At 33.0% G+C, this 23,607-nt stretch overlaps 5 protein-coding genes across 5 annotated transcripts; 2 read left to right on the forward strand and 3 right to left on the reverse strand.

The window, feature by feature from the left end:
- Positions 1 to 2,884: 2,884 nt before the first annotated feature.
- Positions 2,885 to 7,238, reverse strand: LOC108332287 (uncharacterized). Its single transcript, XM_017567456.2, has 3 exons — positions 7,114 to 7,238; positions 4,662 to 5,123; positions 2,885 to 3,271 (listed from the first exon to the last, which is right to left on the reverse strand). Exons 2-3 carry the CDS (start codon positions 5,103 to 5,105, stop codon positions 3,119 to 3,121), a joined length of 597 nt encoding a protein of 198 aa, XP_017422945.1. The 5' UTR covers positions 5,106 to 5,123; positions 7,114 to 7,238; the 3' UTR covers positions 2,885 to 3,118.
- Positions 7,239 to 10,732: 3,494 nt separating this feature from the next.
- Positions 10,733 to 12,113, forward strand: LOC108332579 (isoliquiritigenin 2'-O-methyltransferase). The gene is made up of 4 exons (XM_017567901.1): positions 10,733 to 11,154; positions 11,257 to 11,570; positions 11,660 to 11,724; positions 11,820 to 12,113. Exons 1-4 carry the CDS (start codon positions 10,733 to 10,735, stop codon positions 12,111 to 12,113), a joined length of 1,095 nt encoding a protein of 364 aa, XP_017423390.1.
- Positions 12,114 to 15,768: 3,655 nt separating this feature from the next.
- Positions 15,769 to 16,582, forward strand: LOC108333499 (dirigent protein 21). The gene has a single exon (XM_017568965.2). The coding sequence runs from the start codon at positions 15,880 to 15,882 to the stop codon at positions 16,438 to 16,440; it is 561 nt and encodes a 186-aa protein (XP_017424454.1). The 5' UTR covers positions 15,769 to 15,879; the 3' UTR covers positions 16,441 to 16,582.
- A 606-nt stretch (positions 16,583 to 17,188) lies between these two features.
- LOC108332578 (GRAS family protein TF80) lies at positions 17,189 to 18,463 on the reverse strand. The gene has a single exon (XM_017567900.1). The coding sequence runs from the start codon at positions 18,461 to 18,463 to the stop codon at positions 17,189 to 17,191; it is 1,275 nt and encodes a 424-aa protein (XP_017423389.1).
- Positions 18,242 to 22,923, reverse strand: LOC128194702 (GRAS family protein TF80-like). Its single transcript, XM_052870334.1, has one exon. It carries the CDS (start codon positions 22,086 to 22,088, stop codon positions 20,943 to 20,945), a length of 1,146 nt encoding a protein of 381 aa, XP_052726294.1. The 5' UTR covers positions 22,089 to 22,923; the 3' UTR covers positions 18,242 to 20,942.
- Positions 22,924 to 23,607: the final 684 nt, after the last annotated feature.

Raw genomic sequence — 23,607 nt, forward strand, 5'->3', positions numbered from 1 at the left:
CAGTTGTCTTAGGCTGTTCCTTGTGTTTCAGTGGTGGGAAGTGATGTTTTGGCACCCCATGATGGAGGAAAAAAACAATGTTTATGAGGTGAGCAACTTGGGTGAGATAACATGCTGTCAACTTTGACCTTTGCTGGCTATTTTACTGATAACTTTTCCCACCGACCTCCAAGTGATGTGATTCTTTTTTTATTAGAAACTAGACTCAAAAATCTTTCCAATGACTACTAATTTGTAGTTTTTGGACATCTGAGTTGGTACAGTTTATTGTTTCAAGTTAGCGTTCAATATATTTTTGCCAACTCTCACCTTTGCTTGTTCTTTTGTTCATATCTTTCTCCACCGAACTCCAAATGAGTTCATTCTTGTTTTGTTGGAATCTAGACTCAAAGACCTTTCAAATTATGCTTTAGAAATCAAGTTTACACCTTTTTTGACACTGTAATCGATTACAAGGACACTGTAAACGATTACCCGAGAGAAAATTGGAATTTGTACAGAAAGTCCAACACAGGTACTCAGTCAGGTGAACAGGGGTCACCATTGGAAAAAGAAGTGACTTTTAGGCACTTTTGCACTTGTCTTAGGCTGTTCCTTGTGTTTCAGTGGTGGGAAGTGATGTTTTGGCACCCCATGATGGAGGAAAAAAACAATGTTTATGAGGTGAGCAACTTGGGTGAGATAACATGTTGTCAACTTTCTGTACAAAACAGTGATTTCTCTAGTGTAATCGTTTACCAGGCCACTGTAAACGATTACAACAGTGTTTTAGTTTTACAGACAACTACAATGTCAATATTGGTTAGTGGTATTGGTGTTTTACTCACAACTGCAATGGTATTAAGTGTATCATAAATTGAACATTACATAATAAATGTCGAGAATTGAGGAACCAATTTTAAAGTAAACAACTTCATTAAATTATCAAAGTAGGAACTGTGGTACATAGTTCTTTATAATGCAGAAAATAAAGCCTAAACAACCAATTTTAAGTCTGAGGATTGTTTTCAGAAGCACTTTGGAAGTGTTGCAGTTGTTATTCAATGTTCCCAACGCGCGATTGCAACGCATCAAACCTTGTAGTGATGACCATGTCCATGTTTTCAAATCTTGTTTCAAGGGCAAGATGGAGGACAAAGCGACACATAAGATGGAAGGGTTTCCTTGTGGACGACAGACCGACACAAAAGATCGAAGGGTTCAACGTCCGTACTACGGTAAAGATTGAACACACAGCCACACAGAATATCCAAGGTTTCAACGCACGTATTGAAGAAGGAGGAATGGAAGTTTCGAAGACGAACGAGAGAGCGAGAGAGCGAGAGAGCGAGACACTGGAAGGGTTGAACGAACGTCTTTCCCACCCTAAACCGCCAAACCCAATTCTTAAAATTTTAACCTGGAAATCCCAAAATACCCCTCGCCCCGTAACCCTTTCTCTGTTTTAATTTCAAATTACTGAGCCAATGAAGCGCTGACACGTGGCGTTGTCAAAACAGTGTTAAAAATACGTTGTCCAAGTAACATTTTCCAATAACTAGAATAAGTGTTGAATTATTGATCATTGCATGTATTTGTCAATCTGTGCATGTGTCAGACTTATGACAGTTAAGAATCATATACATATCTTTTGTATAAAAATTGGAACATCCAAATGTTTCATTATTTTAAATATATATATATATATATATTTATATTTATATATTTATTACTTATAAAAGTAAAACAAAATGCCACATCATTATCATTGCAATAATAAAATGACTAGAAAAAAAAACAAGATAAATTGCAACGAAAATGAGAAAAAAAAATAACTGAACTAAAAAAGTGATATACTTACGGGTACAACAAATAATAATTCATAAGTTGAATTAAAAAATTAACACAAAATAAACATTTTAAATAAAATAATTATAATAATCACACATTTTCTTAACCTTCTTAATGTTTTTTTCTTCACCTTAGGTCATTCAGACATTACATAATATTTCTTATTCTCTCACTCACTATTCATCACGTACATTCTTACTCTCTAAAACACGCTTGCCTTCTAAAAAGAATACACACTAAAAATGCCATCTGCATACCTCATACTATGATGTGTAATTTTTTTTCTTCCTTTTTTTAGACTCTAATAATTTTTTATGTATTAGTTTTGGTCTTCAATAAAGTTTTTTCTTATTTTAGTCCTCATACAATTTTATTTATTATTAACACCTATTTTATTGTTTGTTGGAATCTTTAAGTGATAAGTTGTTCTTTAAATAACTATATCACGAATTGGATAACTCGTTTTTTTTTAATTATTTTACATTTAAAAAACTAATCATTATAGTTAAAATAAGAACATTTCAACATAAATGAAATTAAACGAAAATAAAGACCAACATGTATATGGTTTTTTCTCATATCATTCTTCTTCTTAAGTTTATCGTCAAATAGGAAATGTTGAAAGAAAAAAAATACTGCAAACGTTAATCGGAGAAAAATAATATTGTTTACATCATTCATTAATTCTTGTTTTAAAAAAATTAATTAGTATTTTAATTCTAATATTTGTGATGTTAATTCAATGTAATCTTTTAATTTTTTTTTTCTCAATTTAATCCTTATTTTATTTTAAAAAATTAATATAATATATTCTGTTAACTGAAAAGATAACCACGTATGAGTTGAAATTTTCTTCTCTCTAACGACCTTCCCTCCTTGAGGTATACATACATACATACATATATATATATATATATATATATATATATATATATATATAAACCTAAGAAATAGTCGAGAAAGAAACAATTATAATATTGTGTCAAAATAGAAGAAATAATTATAGCTAAAGATAGAATTAACCCGGACTAAAAAATGAAGCTATGAAGGTTCCTTACAAAACTTCTTTTTTGGAAAATCCTTACGAAACTTGGGTCTTCTTTTTTAAGTGCCACCAACACCCCATTATGAATCAAAAGAAAACGACACAAAAGATTATCTTTAGGCATGATTATATACCATGTATGAACTGAACTTCATCAGTAGTAGTAGCACGACGCAACAAGCCTTGATTCTAGCCAGAAAAAAGAAAAACATATTTACATGAATTGCAGACCAAACGAAGACTTCATTCATCTGCAACATGCAGATTATACTTTCTCGCCAGACGATGGGCAGTTTTATCAGCCATAATACCATCTATCATCTTGAACTTTTTGTAATGCACTTTAAGCGTTTCTTCCTGCTGCTTTGCAAGCTTCTCTTCTTCGTCTAGTTGCAGCTGAACAAACACAAACACACCCAGAACCCACTTCAGGATAAGATAATGTAACTATCGCTTAACGTAGACATTATCAAACATTTTTGTGATTAATAGCGGGCAATAGTTTCGGGCACTATTTTGATAGAAGAGAAAGAAGTTTATTTAGCAAGATGGTCATCCGTACTAATAAAAGAGTCTTCTATAGGGAGTGAACTAGTGCTGTGTTTTTAGATAGTTCGAAAGAGGTCATTGGTTCAAACCTGAATGCTATCATTGTAAATAAATAAATAAATAGAACGTGTGTAACTAGAAGGATAAAACAGGGATATGCTTTCATATCAGTTTTGCACATAATTCTACTGTTTAACGTAGCATTCTTTATTCAAGACAACATAAAATTCAGACACGACAATTCTTCTAAAAAGTGATCTTGCCTACAAATCGTAAGTAAAGGGATATCGCCCTTTGATTTAAAGCACATGAAAATATTATAATATGGGCGACCTCTGCCCTAGGATTCTTACCTCGCAACAATCCTTGCCCTCAATCTTAATTTATTAAAATTCAAGCACATTCAAACATGCTTCAAAGACACTAACTTTCAAGATTCTCCCACAATCACATTTTAAACACGTGAATTTTTCATTTCAGTAATAATTCCAAATTGAGAACAATGACATGTACTTATAAAGAATTAATATGCATTATATTAGAGAGAGTGGTTATATCCGCTTTCTTTGAAAATAAATTGTTCGAATCACAAACTGAAGGAACATAAAAACTAAAGCTAAGAGGAAGACATAACGAGGGCCGATCTTACACACTTAGCAACAAATCAACCAATATTTGAAACTGTTTATCTGATTCCAGCTCATCAAAAAATAAAAAATAAAAAATCAGTCTCTGGTATGTTTAGCACAAACAACAAAAGTCTTATTCTGCAAGTTTATGTTATGTTTAATAACGACAGATTATCTTTCCATCCTTAAGTTTCTCCAACGTCTAACTTTGTACTGGATATTTCTGTTATTTTAATTTCAGTATAAATTCCTCTACATCTTCACAATTTATAAAGGTTTGTGTTAACAGTGCATAAGAATTAAGGATCACTTGTTACAGCACCATTTCCACCACTATGTTCCCATAAAGTTACTAGTAATTACATACACTCACTATAGAAATGCTTAACACTACTGCTAACTACTCTTCTGTTAAGGAAAATGTTGACAGATTGACAGAAGCACGCATTTAGCACGACACCACAAACTTGCATGAACATTGCAAATAAAAAACTCATTTGAAAATAGATTTTCCTCACATCAACTCCTGGAGACATACTCAGCAAATTCATTAATTGAAATATTAATAGTCGTAAGAGCTACAAAAAAATTACCAGAAATGAACTTACTTTGCGTACAAATTCTATTTCTGCAGCATGTTTGCGTGTAAGATTCTTTAGTTCCTTCGCCACCTCAAAATCAGGTTCACTTGGCTTCAACCAACGTACCTTAATCTTTCTGTTAGGCTTTATTGGCCGATCATCAAACATTTCCATCACAGCAGGCTGAGCCCTTACTGGACGTGGCATCCCAGACATCATAAAAGAATATTGTCCTACCATTGATACAATTTCCTTGACCTTTTTGGCAGAATCTAATTCTACTAATGCACATTGCGGAAGATTGCTAGGTCCAATGTAGTTGGGAATAAACTTGACATTTTTTACAGTGGCAAACTGGTCAAGGGCAGTTCTTATCACAGATTCAGTGACCTGTGGTGACAGGTTGTCAAAGTATACTGTCCTACTAACTTTCTGTTCAAATGCAGAATACTCTTCTGCTGACGATTCCATGCAACGAGTGAATAAAACCTAAAAACACATATTTCAAACTTTGGGTAACTAAATGCGTATACCATAGGAAACACATGAAGATAATGGTTTCTTTTTTATTCCATCACCAATGCAAGTTACTTCAAAGCAGAAGGGCTCAAAGTTTTTCAACAGTAGTTAAATTAATTGATCATTTTGATATGGCACAAAAACAATATTTTCTCTAAAATGTAAAACATATTAATATAAATATAACTCTCTTCAGAAGTATGAGCTAATATGGAATTAAATTAATTATAAAAAACACACAAAAATAACATTTGTTTGAAGAACATCTGTGTTGCAATTGAGGAAGAATAAGGACGCAAAAATTGTTATAAAATCTTGTTAACTTTCCAATAAAGAAACTCATTATTACATATGCTCCATTCCCGAGCATTACAGATTAGATATCACTTGTTTACTAATAGTGATGATATGCAGAGTCAGGGTGGGTCCAGTTTCCAAGAGAGATTAAACCAATCAGAATAAAATATTTAAATCCAAAAAGATTTCACCTACAAACCTATGTGTTAGCTTTCCCAGGACACAAACAGCAGATGGTTTCATGTTCTATAAGTCAACTCATCAAATAAACAGAATACACTGCTATAAAGGAGACATCAACCCAGCATGTCAGCTTCCCAAATCCCATTGATGGAAGCCAAAAGGAGACAATACCAACCAAATTTTAAAGAACAAGTTTAAGGCATTACTGAGCAACACCAATGTCAACTGGTAAATCATATAATCATCCATGAGAGATCCCAAAATCCACTTCAAGAAGCCAAAATCTCAAACTTACAAAACCAAAAAGCAACTGAAGAGTTTGATATTGATGTGCAACCTGAATTTTTCAAACATAACCATGGAGCAAAACAAGAACTCTCATGGGAAAAACGAGCGAATAAACCAAAGTTGTCATAAAAGTTTACCCAAGAGAAAAATAGTATTTAAAATGACAAAACTTTGATCAAGCTTCTCATATCAAGTTCTCTAGCCAAATGCTAGACACAATTTTCTTTCATAAGTTTTATAACACATAATAAATGAACGTAATTTAACATTAGAAGAGCATCCCCACATCATTTTATCTCCAAGTGACTTAGTTGCCAGAGATAAAAGTGCCCAAACGCAGAGAAACCCGTCACCATTGTGCTGGCTCAAGAGATAAACTAGGTTTGGCTTGAGAGAGACAGTGAGAAATGACAGCTTTCGATTGATTTTATAAGCAAAAATAATTTTTCAAAATTGAAATTCCAAAAACATGCTCTGACAGTGGTATTCAGGGGCTCTTTTAGAATAAAAAACATAGCACTACTATCCGTCTGCTACAGCTGCCATTGACACTGTACTTACACTAGAGCATACTATATAAAACCCATGTTTAAGGGCCTGTTTGGATAAATAGCTTGAGTAAAACATAAGCTAACATAAAACTAACATAACATTTGTCAATCCCATAACAATATAAACACTCATTTCTTATATTCGAAAAAAAAAAACGAGATAAAAACTTTTATTTTTGTAAGTTACATCGTAAAGCATAATGAAATAAACCGAAAACAACTTAGGAATGCATCATAAGCTCTTTTCATAAAAGTCTCTTAACGCTGAAAACAAGCTCTTTCAAACATATATCCAAAATAGATCGAACAGAACATTGATGCCACAGACTCACAGACCTAAAACCACAACAATAATAATCATAATAATAGTTAACAGTAAGGAAACATAGTACGTTCTCGAGAATAGCAAGACCAGAAAAAAAATTGAAAGGTGGAAACAAGTACGAGCGAAGCTACTAATCCACGAGTTTAATAAAAATGAGAAATACGAAAGCAAGAAGGCTTGAAGTTCAGCAGAGATGGTGAAAACAAAGAAGAGTGTTGGCCAAATGCATTTGAAAGGAGTAAAAATGGTACACGAAATTGAACAGGAATTAGGGTATTAGTTGCAGATAGAAGAAACGAAACTAAAAGAAACAAACCGAGGAATATAAAAAGCGTGTCTGCGACGGTGGATTGAATCGCTTCCTCGCTGCGATTGCGTTTCGGCAGAGAAAGGGCTTCCAAAGAACCTCTATGTTCTGTCTTTTGTTAATTTATGCTTCACCATTTATTTTCAATAATAATAATAATAATAATTATTATTATTATTATTATTATATACAAATTGTATAAAACAAAAATATGTAATTTAATCTGGTCAAAGTTATCAATTAAATTTATTGACTTTTTATTTTTGTGAATAATCACATGATTCTCTAAATATGACTTTTATTATGTTATTTATTCATATAAATAATATGACTAAATATTGAAAAATTGGCAATATTAAAAATTTGTAAAAATTGAAATACTTGATTTAACTTTTTATTAACGGTATGATTAAATTGAATAAAATAATAGTAGAATAACAAATAAATCATTAATAATAGTTCACTATATTTCACTTTTCACTTATTTGGAGTATTTTCTTAATCTAAACAATTTTATTATCTCAATTTTGTTTCTCTTTTTTTTTACTCTTTTCCTTTTCATCCTTTAATATAAAAAAATAGTTAAAAAAATAATTAAATAATATTAAAACATATTTTTATAATACTAAAAATTAAATAAAATATAAATTTATAGATTTTTATAATTTTGAACATATAAAATTAATAAAATGAATTATCATAATTAAATTAAAATTTTGAAAACATTTATCAATACAATAAAATAAAAAATATTATAAATTATTTTTTTAAAGATTATTATGAAAGAAGGTGTGAAACTAACTTTTTTTAATTAAATAAAAATGTTTACCATTTAGTTAGTCATCGATCAACCATACTCAAATTATTTAATGAGTCATCATTTAACTTGTTGACTATGAACTATATTCAAATTATTTAATGAGTCATGAGTTAACTTTTTGACTACGAACCAAACTGGTAAATTATGAATCAACATAATAACTTTAATATTGATCAACTTCAAAGGTAAAGTATGATTATTTTATAACTGAGTCATAATAAAGCCAATGTTAATTAAAAATTCATCTTAAAACTTATAAATAAAGGTTTAAGTTAAAGAGATAGATGATTTACATTGACTGTTGCAGTAATTGTTAACTACCAATGTTCAGTTGAATTTGGCATCAGAATGTCTACTATACAAGTATCCTTCAAGTGGTTTGGATGAACAATTTGACCCAACACTTAGATTTATAGAAAACTTTTGGACTTTAGACGACATAACAGAGCTTAAACCATTGACCTCGACCCTCACACCTAAAATAAAAATGATTCTAACTGGCGACGATACTGATCGCATGAAAAATAATTTTTCTCCTGTATTTTTTTCAAATTGCATGAATTGCAATTCAAATCAACAATCGTGGCTTGAACCTTAACCTCCATCTATCGCTTTTTGTCAGGGTTCGCTTTTGCTTTAGTTGTCTTGTATTTTTGTTAACTTGGTTGATCAACCTTATTTTTTGTACACGTTTGGACAAATTAATGAAACATTATTCTTTCATTTGTTGTCTTCTTATAATTGCTTCTTACTTGCTGAGCTTTCATTGAATCATGCGATTGTTCCGATGGCTTTACTAATTGAGTAATAAGTTTCCTGAAATCGATCGGTTAAGTCTATTATTTAAATCTTTATATTGTTGTGTGAGATTAAATTACATAGTATTAACTCGCTCATCATGTGTCTAGTGATTATTAGAGGAAGTAGTTATGGTCAGAAAATTCATTGTGGTAGCTTTGTGTTCCACCCATTGCTCGATCAAGACCACAAATCTACTAGCAAGTATACTAGGTTGATGTAGTAAACAAGCATTGTATCCACAAGAATTTGGTGAAAATAATAATGTTAATTTTTATGTAAAAGGAGTGAGAGCGTTGTCATGTTAATCTAGAAATCAATCTAAGCTATCAAAGAAGTGATTATAGTATTAAAACAATGTTGGAGTCTGATTTAACAGATCTATCCTCTCTTGCATTAGATTTTCCTTCAAGTCTGCAGCTTCACGTGATCAAGTCCTGGGAGTGCTCTTTATGGTACTACAAGCTCATCCTGGTACCAAGAGAGTAGTATCTTGCCTATTGTCCAGTATGCAACCTAACAGTGACCGTGTACGACTCACGTGCATTACGAATAATACTTTATTTCAACTGCACATCTCTGGCCTATTTCATCAAGAAACACACAGGAAAATTGATTGGACCACAACTCAAGACTAGATGCCACGCCTCAAGCCAGTTAAATATGAAAAGTGATCAGTTCATCCCAAAATCAAGCACAAATTAATTAACTACTTTAAATCAAATAAAAACTACATAAATGAAAGTGTCACCAAATACAAGAGAGTTTGAATCTGCTACATCATTCTCCAACACATGGAGATTTAGCTCCTCATGAAGATAGAAAAAATTACAAGCAAGGAGGAAAACATCTTCTTATCTTTTAAGGATGTATCTTTGAAGTACAAGAATTATGTGAGAAACTCGAGTCTCTCTCTAAAATCACCCTAAGAGGGCTAAGACCGAAGTCTAGTTCCCTTCTGGATCTCTCCAACTTCTCTCTCTCCGCCTCTCAAAATTTGTCCAAGGTGCTTGTATTTATAGACTTTTCACAGTACAACTCAAGCGGTGGCTCACGGCTCTAGTGCTAAGGTTTCCTTCTTTGGTTGGTTTCTTCTTAGGTTATGAAGATCTAGGCTCGAGCTACGTGAGGTTGCTTAATAATAAAGCACTCTCCCATGGCTGAAGCCTTAGTTAATGGTTTAAGGAAAACATCTTTGGTGAGTTTTCTTCTATGGTTGAACATAGATAGTGGACTTCTATTCCTATTATAATAACACTTATTTGGACAATATAATAATAATATAATAAATAATAATAGAATGATAAATAATAATCTAACATATCAAATTACCATAATTTAGTTATAATATTAGAATATGAGTTGGATTGTTTAGTAATGAAAAGATTTAAAGAGTCGTATTGAACGACACTCTTTAATATACATATTGGAGCATCTAGGAATAAGTTCAAAAACTATGTAAAATAGTTTACTTTGATTAAAAATTACAAGAAAGAAGAGCAACAAAATTTTTAAAACTCTAAACCTACCACCAAAAACAATCAGTAGCATGCAGACCCCTCCCTAACGAGACAAATATTACTGTTAAAAGAGATGAAAGTGACACAGTTGGCACAAATGGCAGGCCTCGAACATTGTGACTTTGTTTATATAATATTGATATGATCCTCACATATAAACCCACAAATAAGACACACCGGGCCAAATACAGAAGCATGTGCGTAGACATTCTACATGAATAATTTTATACCAGGTAGCAGCATTACGCCTGCAGAATACAGTGTTTTTCTAATTATAAACACTAATATATGTATACAAAATTGTTAATCATTATTTCTCAGTCCATGCCACAATCTCAAAAGACATACGCAGCTAAACATGTGAGACAAAAATTTCATCTATATGCAATGATCACCTAAAGCTGATTGTTGTAATTTTTCATCGTTCTTCTTTACATCTTTTCATCTTAATCTGCACCTTCTTTCTCATTGAGAAAAAACCATACACCAGATGGGTTCTAACTGTGAAGAGATTAATGGTGAAGAAAATGATCCATGCCTATCTGCTATGCTTCTAAGCTTCGGCCCAATGGTTTACACTGCTGTGTTGAATGCTGCCATTGAGCTCAACTTGTTCGAGATCATTGCTAAAGCAACAACAACAACCACAGCCCCATTTGGCGTTTCAGCTTCTGAGATTGCTTCTCGGCTTCCAATTCAGCACAAAAAACTGGCCCAAAGGCTTGATCGCATGCTGTCTGTTCTTGGAAGTCACTCTCTTCTCACTTGCTCTACACTCACAAATCAAGATGGTAAGGTCCAAAGACTCTTTCAGCTTTCAGCTTCCGGAAAGTACTTCATCAATGCAGAAGCCACTGCTTCTTTGGCCTTGTTCACAACGTTTATGAATCATCCAAAGCTTGTTCAGGCATTGTAAGCAATGTTCCTACATGCAGTTAATTTAGTTACACATTTTGACAGTTAATTTGAATCAGATTCTAACTTGACCAAGTTGGTGTATTTGATGTGAATTAGCCTTAATTTCAAGGAGATACTTCTTGACTGTGATAAGGGCCTATACATGAAAGTTCATGGAATGCCTATTTTTGAAGGCATACAATCTGATCCAACATGGAATCATATCTTCAATGAAGCAATGGCCAATATATGCAGAATAGAGATGACAAAGATACTTGAAATATACAGTGGATTTGAAGGAATATCACTGCTTATTGATGTGGGAGGAGGAGTAGGGCAAAGTTTGAATATCATAATCTCTAAGTATCCTTCCATAAAGGGTGTCAACTTTGATCTTCCACAAGTAATACAACAAGCTCCACCTTATCCAGGTATTTTGATCTTGATCTTCATCTCTCACCTTAATTAACTACTCATATATAAGTAATTACAATGAATGAAAATTTTCATTTTCATGAAGGAATTGAACATGTTGAAGGAGACATGTTTGAAAGTGTTCCAAAAGGTGATGCCATACTATTGAAGGTTAGTCTAGATACTAGCATAAACCTATTAAAACTGTGATTAAGTTAATCTAATGATCTTAATAACCATTGTTGTGTGGTTGGTTATGATTTTAGGGCATATTGCACAATTGGTCGGATGAAAATTGTTTGAAAGTTCTAAATAATTGCTACAAAGCATTGCCAGAAAATGGAAAGGTGGTTGTTGTAGATTTCATAATGCCTGAAGCAATTGGTTCTTCTGAAGCAGATAAGATGGTTACTAGCTTTGATAACCTGATGTTTCTTGATGGAGGAAGTGAAAGAACAGAAAAAGAGTTTATGAATTTATGCCAAATTTCTGAATTTTCTTCTTTCAGAGTTGTTTCTCGTGCCTTTACTGCTCTTGGAGTAATGGAATTTTATAAATAATTAATATGTAAATTTTCTCATGCATTTCATAAGAGTAAATTGCATTTTCCTTGTTAAAAACTCCTTGATATATTTTAACATATAATGTATGACATTTTGTTTATTATAATTCGTTTCTATGTGATGAAAGACTAATAATACAAAAGAGAAAGATGATAATAACTTAATGGATTTAAGGGTGAAGTAAAAGAAAATGTGAAAATCAAAACATGAGAGAGCAGATACTATAATTTTGCAAGAAAAAAAAAGTGTTCAGTGGTATTGTACCATGATAAATAATCCATTATGTGAATGAGTTGTTTTTTAAAATAAGGTAAAAGTAATATAAAATAACATTATGGTCAATAATGTTACTAAAATAAATAACTTAAAAATATTCTTTTGAATAATAATTTATTTTTTACTATTTTATAATAATAAGTACAAATAATCTTTCATCTCACTAATTTTTATGTAACCAAATAAATTTTTTTTCTGTTCATTTCTTACAATATAAATATACCACCTTTTGTTTTTCATTAATAATAATAATAATATATGTTTTTTTACCACTCATTTTAAAGAACGACATGAAGAATAACAAGTTGTTACAAGCAAATAAATGTTACTACTAGTGCACTATTTTTCTTTTATAAACACACTACAAATACAAAAACACGTATAACGTCACGCGTTCAATGTCAAACCACTAAATAATCAATGTTAAAAAATGACCGGTGGCAGTTTTGTAAATAAATGCAATTATTAATCGTCGTTTATAATTGTAATTCGACGTAAAAGGATATAAAACGTCAAATGCCACAAAATTAGACGTCAAAAGGTTAGTGAATTTAATAAAGATTGAAAATTCATTCACTTTATCTTAACGCGTGAGACGCTTTTCTCTTCTCAAACTTTTCTCGAACGAAATTTGACGATCATCACATGTAATCTTTTTTCATTTGATACAAATGCATGTTAATTAACTACTTTATGTATGATTTTCGTTTGTTTTGATCGATTATTTTCGTGTTTTTGTCCTTCATATGCGCATTCTGCTTTCTTTCTCACTGGTAACGACACTTTATTCCAATGAATCCAACTTTTGAAGGTTAGTTTTCGTTTTCGTTTTGAAGAACTTATTTTTTGAACTTGTTTATTGTTTTTTTTGTTGAACTTGTTTGTTATTGTTGTTTGGTTGAACTTGTTTGTTCTTGTTGTTTGGTTGAACTTGTTTGTTGTTGTTGTTGTTTGATTGAACTTGTTTGTTGTTGGTTATTGTTGTTTGTTGTTGATACTACAGTACACCTTCATAGTTCTTGCTTTGTAAAATACCAAAAACTAAAATTTGTTGTTTTTCTGTTTTTCATGTCTCGTAGAATTGTAAAAAAAAAACATAATTAATTAAAAAAAAAGTTGATTAACGTTGAATTGTTTAAATTCGACGTCAATTTAACATCTCATATGATATGACGTCGTTCGCGAATTCGCCGTTAAAAGCCCAAAATATTCGACGTTGTATGCGATCTTTGTATTAGTGAAAGAAAAGTTAAAAATAAGAAAATAACTTAGAGGTATATTGAATAGCTACATATTATTCAATTACTTAATGAAGAACTTTAAATAGATAAATACAAATTATTAAATGTTAGAAATTAGGAACCTACTACCAACTGAAAATAAAATTATAAGAGTAATAACAAAATTATTTGTTAAAAATATGGCTACTGACTAACTACTTGGACTTAACTTTCGTAACTCTTTACTCATATGCACAACCTTAGCCTTAACAAATTTCCCTTAAACCAAAATATTTGTAAATATTTTGTTTAAAAGATGATAGTTTTAAATTGGTTTAATACTTATTTAGGTTTTTATATTCATTATTTTTCGATGTTCAAAATAGTCTCATTTTTTTTATGTAAAATTTGTTCAATTTAATCATTTTCGTTGGCGGCGTCTAAATCGTTAATGGCGTAGAGTCCATATAAAAAAACGAAACGAGAGTAGAGACTGACATCATCATCTTGTCACGTCATCACCATCTTTCCCATATCATAAAAGTACAAAACTTTTTCAAATGTTCTACATTGAATCAGAAAGACGTTAAGAAATAGGAAGAAATTATGAGAATATCTCTTCAAACTTTTTATAATTTGTTCATCTGTACATGCTATATTTACAAAAACATATAACATTTGATTTCGTACCAAAAGGTTACTTATCCTCGAGTAATGAATATTTTTCAAATAAGATTATATAAAGAAGATTGTATGAACACGATTTATTTTTGCTATTACGCTATCAACATTCTTTCCTCGCTTGCATCGACTAACACTTGTTTTGAGAAGAAAATCTTTGTTATAAGTTTTCAAATATTCATTGTATTGAAAATTTATCCTCTTTATGAGAATTATCATCTTGTTTTTCATAAAAACACTTTGTTGTTTTTGTAGAATCAAAAGTGATTTAAAATACTTATTTGTTTAACTTAGTGAAGTTAAACAATATAGTTAGTTGAACTATTTATAAACTAGGAGCGATGAAACTCGTATAGTCAATTAATTAGTGTAGAGTGGTTAAACTCGCTGCAATCTTTTTAAAAGATTAATGAAATCTTTAAGAGTGTTTAAGAAAAAATCGAACATAGCTCAGTTTTAAAGATAACTCTCAAGTATTAGTGGGAAAGTGAAATTAGATTTTTTTTTTCATTTTGTAAATAAATATAAATAATAATTATGCATTTTTTCTTGTCAAACCTAACTTATAAATATTGAAAGACAAAAAATCAAGTGATAATAACAAGAAAAATATCGACCATTGATCTAAATACAGTTTCAACCAAAAATAGCAAAATCATACAAATAAAAGTTAAAGTAAAGGTTAGGCAAGACAAGTGTGATAATAACATGAGAAATATCAACCATTAATCTAAATACAATTTTAACAGAAGATATCAAAATCATATAAATAAAAATTAAGGTAAAAGGTTAAACAAAACAAGTGTGATAATAACATGAGAAATATCTAGGTCTAGATCTAAATGTGAACTTTAAATTTAAATTCTTTCCTCTTTTGCAATAAATTATCGACCATAAGACTTTAGGTGTAGAAATTCATTTTATTTTAGGGAATTTCAGATGTATTTAGCATTTGTATTTCAAAAACAACTTTTAAATATTGAATGAATTGAGAGAATATCTAAGACATCTTTGAAGCAGACAAAATTGAGAGTTAACTCCTTACTTGAATCTTATCTTAAATAAAGTTTATGATTTCATACTTTGTATGGAAGAAATAGCCATCAAAGTCTAAAAATAAATAAATAACTATTATATATACGCGTGGCACACGAGTGTAGCAAAATTTCAGACGCCATGCTGCGGGACAGAAGGCGGTGCACATTTTAAATATAGGAAAAAACATCGATTCTCTAAACGCTAAAATATAGTTTTATATTTTTCAAAATAAATCTCTATATCTCTATATACTTAAAATATAATTTATTCCGTCCTTACAAATTAAGTAAACTATATGATAACATATATTAAAGTTATATACACACACTTTTCAAGATTGAAACAATAAATATTTTTTTTAATAAGTTATCAAAGAAAAATATAATTTGATATTAATATTTTAAAAGAAAAAAAAAAGTCTCCTTTTAGTTTTTGTGTTCCCTTGTGGGTAATAAAGAAATGAAAAGTAGTAACAAACAAAGGTGTCTCTTTATAAAAGTGAACACCTTATCAAAGCACAACATGTTACAGTAGAAGAGCTAACAACAATGGCTGTTCCTCTTACGTTCTTGTTCCTTTTCTCTCTAACTCTGTTCTCCCAACTTCACACGTCGTTTTCTCGCCAATCCCACATCGAACTTCCATCAGAAACTCACCGTTCTTCGCAGAAACAGACCCACCTTCACTTCTTCTACCATGATCTTCGAAGCGCCAACAACCCCTCCATCGTGCAGATCGTGAACCCCCCCAAGAACGTCCCCAACGGTTTCGGCTCCACTTTCGTCATGGACGATCCCATGACGGAAGGCCCGGACCTCGGCTCCAAGCTCATTGGGAGGGCCCAAGGACTTTTTGGCCTCGCCTCTCTCAACGACCTGGGCATGTACATGCTCATCAATTTCGCTTTCACAGAAGGGGACTACGCCGGAAGCTCCTTGAGCATGCTCGGCCGGAACCCCATAGCGGAGCAGGACAGAGAGATGCCCATTGTCGGTGGCACCGGCGTGTTCAGGTTCGCCACTGGCTATGCTATAGCCAACAGTGTCGATGACCTTTCTACCCCTGAGCATTTTGTGGTGGAGTACAATCTCACCGTGCGCCATGGATAGTGTCATGTACCAGAGTTTTTCTAGGGTTTTAGCTTCATCTTTCACCTCTCACATGGTTCTACGTTTCATCTACTGTATTTTTATTGCTGGTGGTACTGTAGCTACTCTTTGGTTATTCAGAAATATCAGTTGCTTATTCGAACTTCTGAGTTTTTTGGATTCACTAAACATAGTTTTTGATTTGGATTTATTTTATCAGAAGATAATACGTTATAATATACCTCTATTAAAGAATAAATTCCTCTAACCTATTTATAAACTTAGTTAGATATTGCCTCTAGTAAAATTTCAGGTCTTAAATAATATATCGTTATATATTTTATTAAGAAATAAATTTTAAACTTAATTCGATAACCGACTTATAAAACTTGAAACATGATATTTATATTTTTTAATGTTTCATGAATTGATCATATTTTTCATTGATGTAATATTTCTAGCAAAAATCAATTATCCAATTTATTGGAAATCCATGGAATAAAGATAAAGCTAATAATCTTAGGAACAAGTCGGTTATGTTTAAAGTTCCATTTTTTAATAATATTTTAGGATTCATCACATATGACAGAAAAGAACACGTACCTTTTCATCGTGTTTACTATTCCAAATGTATAAGTAAATTCAAATCTTACTAATAAACAGATTTTAAAGGGTTGAATTAAACTAAAATTATAGCATCTTGTAAGAGACAACTGAATCCAATAAGCTAATGCCTTATCAGATGTGCATTCCACAGCAATACACTTTGTTACATAACCATGTTATTCATCTTCTGAACTGTCCAGGCTGACACAGAAAAGAGAGGTTTATCATTCCAGCAGACAAACAAAGAATTATTGTCGGGACAAAGCCTGTATCCATTTCCATAACCATGCAACTGTTTTCTTGCTTGCATGATCCCATGATTGCTAATATGTCTCTTCCCAAACCCGGCCATTTCTAGCTTTGGGATCCAAGTCTCAAGTTTCTCATGCCTTTCCTTTCTCTCAACTCCTTCACCTGCAACAATGTTCTTTATTTCTTGCCCCAGTAGAGTCCTTTCCATGATGTTTCTCTGTACTAGTGTTGTTGAAACAGTTGATTCCAAACAGTTGAACAATGCACCGTAAAAGTCCAATGCTTTGTCAACCCTTTCTGTCAAAGAACCATTGCCACTGGATTCTTGTTCAGTAACCACCATCACTCTAGGTTGGAGTTTCCACAGGCCCTTTAGAAAGTCCATCATCTTGGTTGAAGTAGCACACAGAGAAAGTTGTAACAACGATGATTCAGAACTGAGGTTGGTCTTTTGTTTCCCAAGCATCTCAGCAAATGTCCTTTGATGCATTGGTTCTTCCTTCGAGCTCCTGTTGCAGACCACTGCATCATCAGTGGCCAGAAGAGTGTGCAGCTGAAGCACTGAGCTGATTGCAAGAGGCTCTCCTTTCTGCACAGGCAATTCTTCAAGGTCAACATTCTCCAAAGTGCTTACAATAGCATTGAATTCGAGTTTGAAGTTCAAACTTTTAGCTTCTGCTCTTAGTTGAGTGTCCACTTGCTCTAGAATTTCCTTCTTCTCATGTATGCCTGTGATTTTCAGAAGTGAGGGGCTCTTCAGGCTTTCCTTTAATCTATGCATAAGATAAATCCACTGAGCAGCATCAGATGCACAGAGATCAATGACATGGATCACTTCTTCTCCTTCAACAGCTTCAGCAATGGCATGACTTGTGATTACGTATGCAGTCTTTAAGAATGGATACAGGTCATAGAATGTCTTCTTAACAAGTTGTTCTTCCGAGGTTGACATTGTCTTTGACAGATTGACAGCTTTAGGTACTCCCTGCAAATTTTTCAGAACTTGGAAGGCTAGACCCTCACTAACATAGGTGGCTACCCTTTGCATTGCATCACCATAAGGGGAGGCAATATGAGCAATATAGTCCAGTCCAGTATCTGCGTTCATGATGCTTCCTGATTCAATAAACTTTGCACATGCGTTAAGAATACGGGCCAGGTATTTATCCCTATCTTCCCCATTCATATCTTTGAGCCACGGGTATGGTGAATCTAATACATTAAGAGATAGCTTTATCAGGACAACTGGAAAGAGCACTCTAAATACAATAAGAGTGTTGCAAATTCGCTAGTATTGCAAGTCAATTTAATTCGTGCAGAAATACTGCTACAAGAGAAATAATAAGTTGTATCAATGATTCATCATTTTCCATCAATTATCTTGCAATAAACTCTTCTCATGACAACATGTACATAAATTTTATGATTCACAACCTTAAGCTTTTGAGATAGTTCATCCTTGGTGAGAAGAACAAGATACAAGGTCAAATGACAAATTGTTCTAGCACTTTTTGTAACACATTATTACTATGTAAAATGTTGTAAATTTGTAGAAAAACAAGGTTCCATGGGGGATATGTAAAATGTTCTATTCTGTAGAGAGATTATATTACCTGTGTCCATAAGTTTGTCCTTGGGCACCCAAAAGACAATGTATACCACCAAGCAACTTCTCTAGTTCTCACTACATTGTCAATCCTATTGAATAACACAGATGAACATTCCAAGAGCATCCAAAGTCCCTATAAGTGCAAGTAAAGCTTCATAGAGAATATGGTATTGTGTTTTATGGGGTAAGTAAACCAGTAGAAGTTAAAATTCTTGTCATGAACGACATCTGCATCAAGTTAGGAACAATGAAAAGAGTTGGTCTTGTCACCATTGATTTCGACCATAATTGGTTGCTTCACCAAATAAGATGAGAATTTAGTTGGACAAATGGGGTGTCTAAGTCCAATTCAAGTACAATCCAACAATGTCTAAACGGTTCCTTGCATCTTTGTCTTGATGAGTGTGAAAGTCGATTTTCCCGCGGTAGTCATTAAAGCCTCCAAACCACTATTGTTTGGCTGCATATAAAAGGTTATCTAGTCATAGATAAGGACATTGTCAGAAGAAGTTTGTTTGCAAAGGAGACAAACATGGTGTCATTATTACTACCTATTTTATGGAGCGAGAATGAGACAACTCCTAAGAGACCAAACGTAGAGGAAATATAATATGTTGATTTATGTAAAAATGTTCTAGCACCATTTGTCAGAAGTATAAATTTTATCTTAGGATAAACATAGGTTTTGTATAATATACCACAAGGGAGCAGCATTCAAACAAAGTTGCCTTGTTTGTGTTTTGAGATACACGACCTTCTTATGTAAAACTAAAGTCATCAACTATAGGTCTAAACAATGTTACTATAAACGGAAGGAGAAAGCAAGGCTTAATATCTTGTAATTTTCCTATATGGACATGGAAATCTACTAAAATATATGCAATGTAACCTCATAAAAGTAAGAGTCTTTTAAAAGCAATGCTGAAGATGATGAGTATTGCAAGAGATTATGGATATGTGAATTGGTTAAATCTAGGTACCAAGTAGGGTCAAAACATGGAATAGGAACAAAAAATGAGGTTCTATGAATTGCACTATATTGATATTTTTGAAGCATTTGTCAGTCATAAGAGATGTTGATAAGTAAGATGTCTTGCCTTGTAAAATATCTATCGCATCTGAAGTATTGTCAACCTAAAAGTCGTCTCCGAAGAGTAGGAAGAAGGTGTATTTAAATTGTATTTTGTCTCGACTTCTAAACATTGACATTGTTTGTGAACTTGATGTCTGAACATTGTCTCAATGGACTTGATATTTGAACATTGACAATGTCATAGAGAGTGAAAACTCCCTTAACCCTCAATTGGAGGGCTTGTTCCAATACAAGGAGCCTCTAAAATGATGCATTCATGCCATCTAATGTCAAAGAGTAGCTTTACATTTAAACCAAAGGATTCAAACACTAATTACTAGTCCGTATTGTCTAGCTGGCACTATAACCTTAATGGAAATGGTCTAAATAAACAAAAATGAATAAAAAACATGTTTATTTCAGTTAAGGTACAAGAGTTCTTTTTGCCAATCTGTCTTATCCTATCCAATGCTTCATGGCACAGCCAAAGACATTGAGGTAACATACATACACAAATATTTCTTGAGCAAAACTATGCCTAGTTTCTTATAAGTATTTGCAGTTTTTATAGATAATGGAACCACTTTCAGCTATTGTGAATAAGAACGAGTTTTAGCTAATGTTATTTCTGTGTGCTGATATTACTGAAAGAGATACAAACCAAGTTCAGTGATATGAACAAATTTTGTTGGCATATTAACCCAGGTGAGAATTAAAAGCGAATATTTTACTGAAATGAATTGATATTAACATCAACAGGAATACAAGATGGATTTGTTGTTAGGCTGTTTCAAATCATCAGCTCCTCTAGAGAACAAAAACAATAAAACCCTTTATATACAGAAACAATTAAAAACTTTAAAAAGAAAGAAAGATGAAAATAAAAACCCATCCACCTTCTTGTCTTGTTGATTACTTCATTTTAAACCTCTTGAAATCCATGGCAATGCTAGGGTTCCTTTATATCCAGCCATATATGAACATTCATCTCCTAAAACTCCAAGCAGATACAGAAAACAATGGTCTATCGCTCCAGCAGACAAACAAACAATCATTCTCTTCTCTAAATTTGTATTTATTACTATATCTCTGCAACAGATTCTTTGCTTCAATCCTCCCATTGTAGCTCAATGGCACTTTCACAAAACCAGCCATTTCAAGCCTTCGAATCCATTTTTCAAGTTTCTCATGTCTTTCCTTTCTCTCAACTCCCTCACAAGCAATGATATTTTTTATCTGCTCTCCAAAAAGCGTCCTCTCAAGTTTTTGTCTCTCAACTGATGTTCTCATTACAGTAGAGTCCAAGCAGTCAAACAATGCACTGTAAAAGTACAATGCTCTATCAACTCTCTCCATCAAATTTGATCCATTCAGATTTGATTCCTGTTCAGTGACCACCACCAGTTTTGGATTGAGCTTTCGCATGGCCTTCAGAAGATTCCCCATCTTAGGCGAGGCACCAAAGGAAAGAGGTGACAATGCAGAATCAGGACTCAAGATATATGCATTGATCATATCTCTCTCAAGCCACTCTGCAAAAGTCCTTTGGCCCATATGCACTGTTCTCTGCAGATTCATGGAGGCTGCCACTGCTGGTGAGATTCTTCCAGCCATGTCATCGTCAGTGGAAAGAAGCAAATGCAGTTGAAGAACAGAAGTTATTGCAACAGCATCTCCAGTCTTAACAGACAACTTCTCAAAGTCAACATCTTCCAGTTTGCTAACAACTGGGTAGAACTGTAAAGGAAAATCATATTTCCCAGCTTCAGATGTCACATGAAAGTTCACCTGATCCAACACTTCCTTCGACTCATTAATGCCTGTAATTTTCAGATGGGGTGGACCTCCCCGACGGTTTTTGAAAGTGAGTAGAAGATCTATCCATTGAGCTGGCTCACAACAATGGAGATCAATGATGTGAACCACCATTTCACATTCCATTGCCTCTACAATGGCTTGGTTTGTGATCAGGTATGAGAACTTCAAAAAGGGACACAACTCGTAGAAGTATTTCTCAGCAAGGATATCGTCTGAAGATAGTGATGTTTTTGAGGGGCTGATAGATTTGTATACACCTGGCAGATGTTTTATTATCCTGTGTCCAAGTGCTTCACTGAAATAGCTCACCATTCTTTGCACTGCATTACCATCAGGAGATGAAATCTGAGATATGTACTCAAGGCCAATATCTGCATTCTTGATGCTTCCTGATGCAACACATTTGGCACAGTCAATAAGAAGGCTTATTGGATTTAATCCCTGAGACTCCAATCTCAACTCCCTCAACCACTGGCATGGTGAACCTGTTCAATCCATAATAGTTGGAATTAGCATAAGTAAGACCCCAAAAAAAATATATAAGATGTTCATTCCTCTCAGCATGTAAATGTGAGAAACAAGCATCAGTGATCAGATACAATAGTATAATAGTGATTCTATGTTTCTTGTTTTCAAAAGGCTTTGGTTTTTTTCTACCAAGTTAAAGGGCTGGTGTGACCCAAGTAGCTGATCTCATCCAGTAGATTAAGGGGGTGGTATATGCTTTTTGTTTAAAGAAAACTGTTCATCAGAAAAAGTGCAAACGAACAGTCAAAATTCTTACTATAAACAGGTCATCAACTTCATGGGGTAATTATTTCTGCTCTTTCATCAAACTCAGACTGTAAAAGAGAAGTTAGTTGAAGAGAAAAGTATATTTTTCATATGGAAAAGTAAACAGTAATGATAATACCTAGATATCTATCTCATATTGAGTAATTGATCAACTTATCATGCACCTAATTCCACACAGCCTGGCTACTTATTTATTTCTTTTAGTTCAGAATTTCACTTCATTTTTACACTTCTTACAGTGTTATGCTTCTGAAATGCTTAAAACTTTCAAACCACTATTTAACTATCACATCATTAGGAGAACCAAGTGAAGCATATGAACAGCTTAAACGTTCTTTCTATTGTTTTCTGTTCTGAATGCAGCATTTTCTTTAGCCATGAAAACAAACAAAGAAATCATTACCTGAGTCCATAAGGTGAAACCTGGACAGAAAATCAATAGTCACACCACCAACTTCAAATTAACAACAGTTGGTGTTTTCGGTGAGGCCAAAATATAGCCTCTAAGAGCAACAAAACCAAAAATCAAAAACTTTTTCCCGGCAAGTTGCAAAGCTCTGAAGTGTTTTATAAGTCAGTATTGTCTTGAAGAGTTTCTCAAGAATGGAGAATGGACAAGAAAAGGGGTTGATAATGTCACCTCTCATTTGTCATTCTTCTGGTGTAGCAAGGAATATGCAGTTTCTGAATTGCCGGGTGCTCTCTACCTAGATTTGTCTCTTTGTAGAGTACAACATTTTAGTGCTGGCCAAAACAGGCATCCTTGTCAAATACAAACATGTCCAAACAGGCCATAGTTGTTCCATAGTGGTAGATGATGAGGATAGCAAGGAAAACCTTAGGAAGATCCTCCAAAACAAAAATTGGATTTATGTGTTGAAAGCTAAAACCTCCACTTGGTGACTTCTCCTTGGACATAGGACAGAACAAACAAGTCAATACCTGAGTTTGAGGTGAAAATCTGCTCAAATTTTCTCTCAGTTGAATTGTTTATTGTTTGGTGTGTTTTGTTTCATCAAAACATAAGCTGGATTTA

The sequence above is a fragment of the Vigna angularis genome, chromosome 11, assembly GCF_016808095.1.
Source record: "Vigna angularis cultivar LongXiaoDou No.4 chromosome 11, ASM1680809v1, whole genome shotgun sequence".
NCBI lineage: Eukaryota > Viridiplantae > Streptophyta > Magnoliopsida > Fabales > Fabaceae > Vigna > Vigna angularis.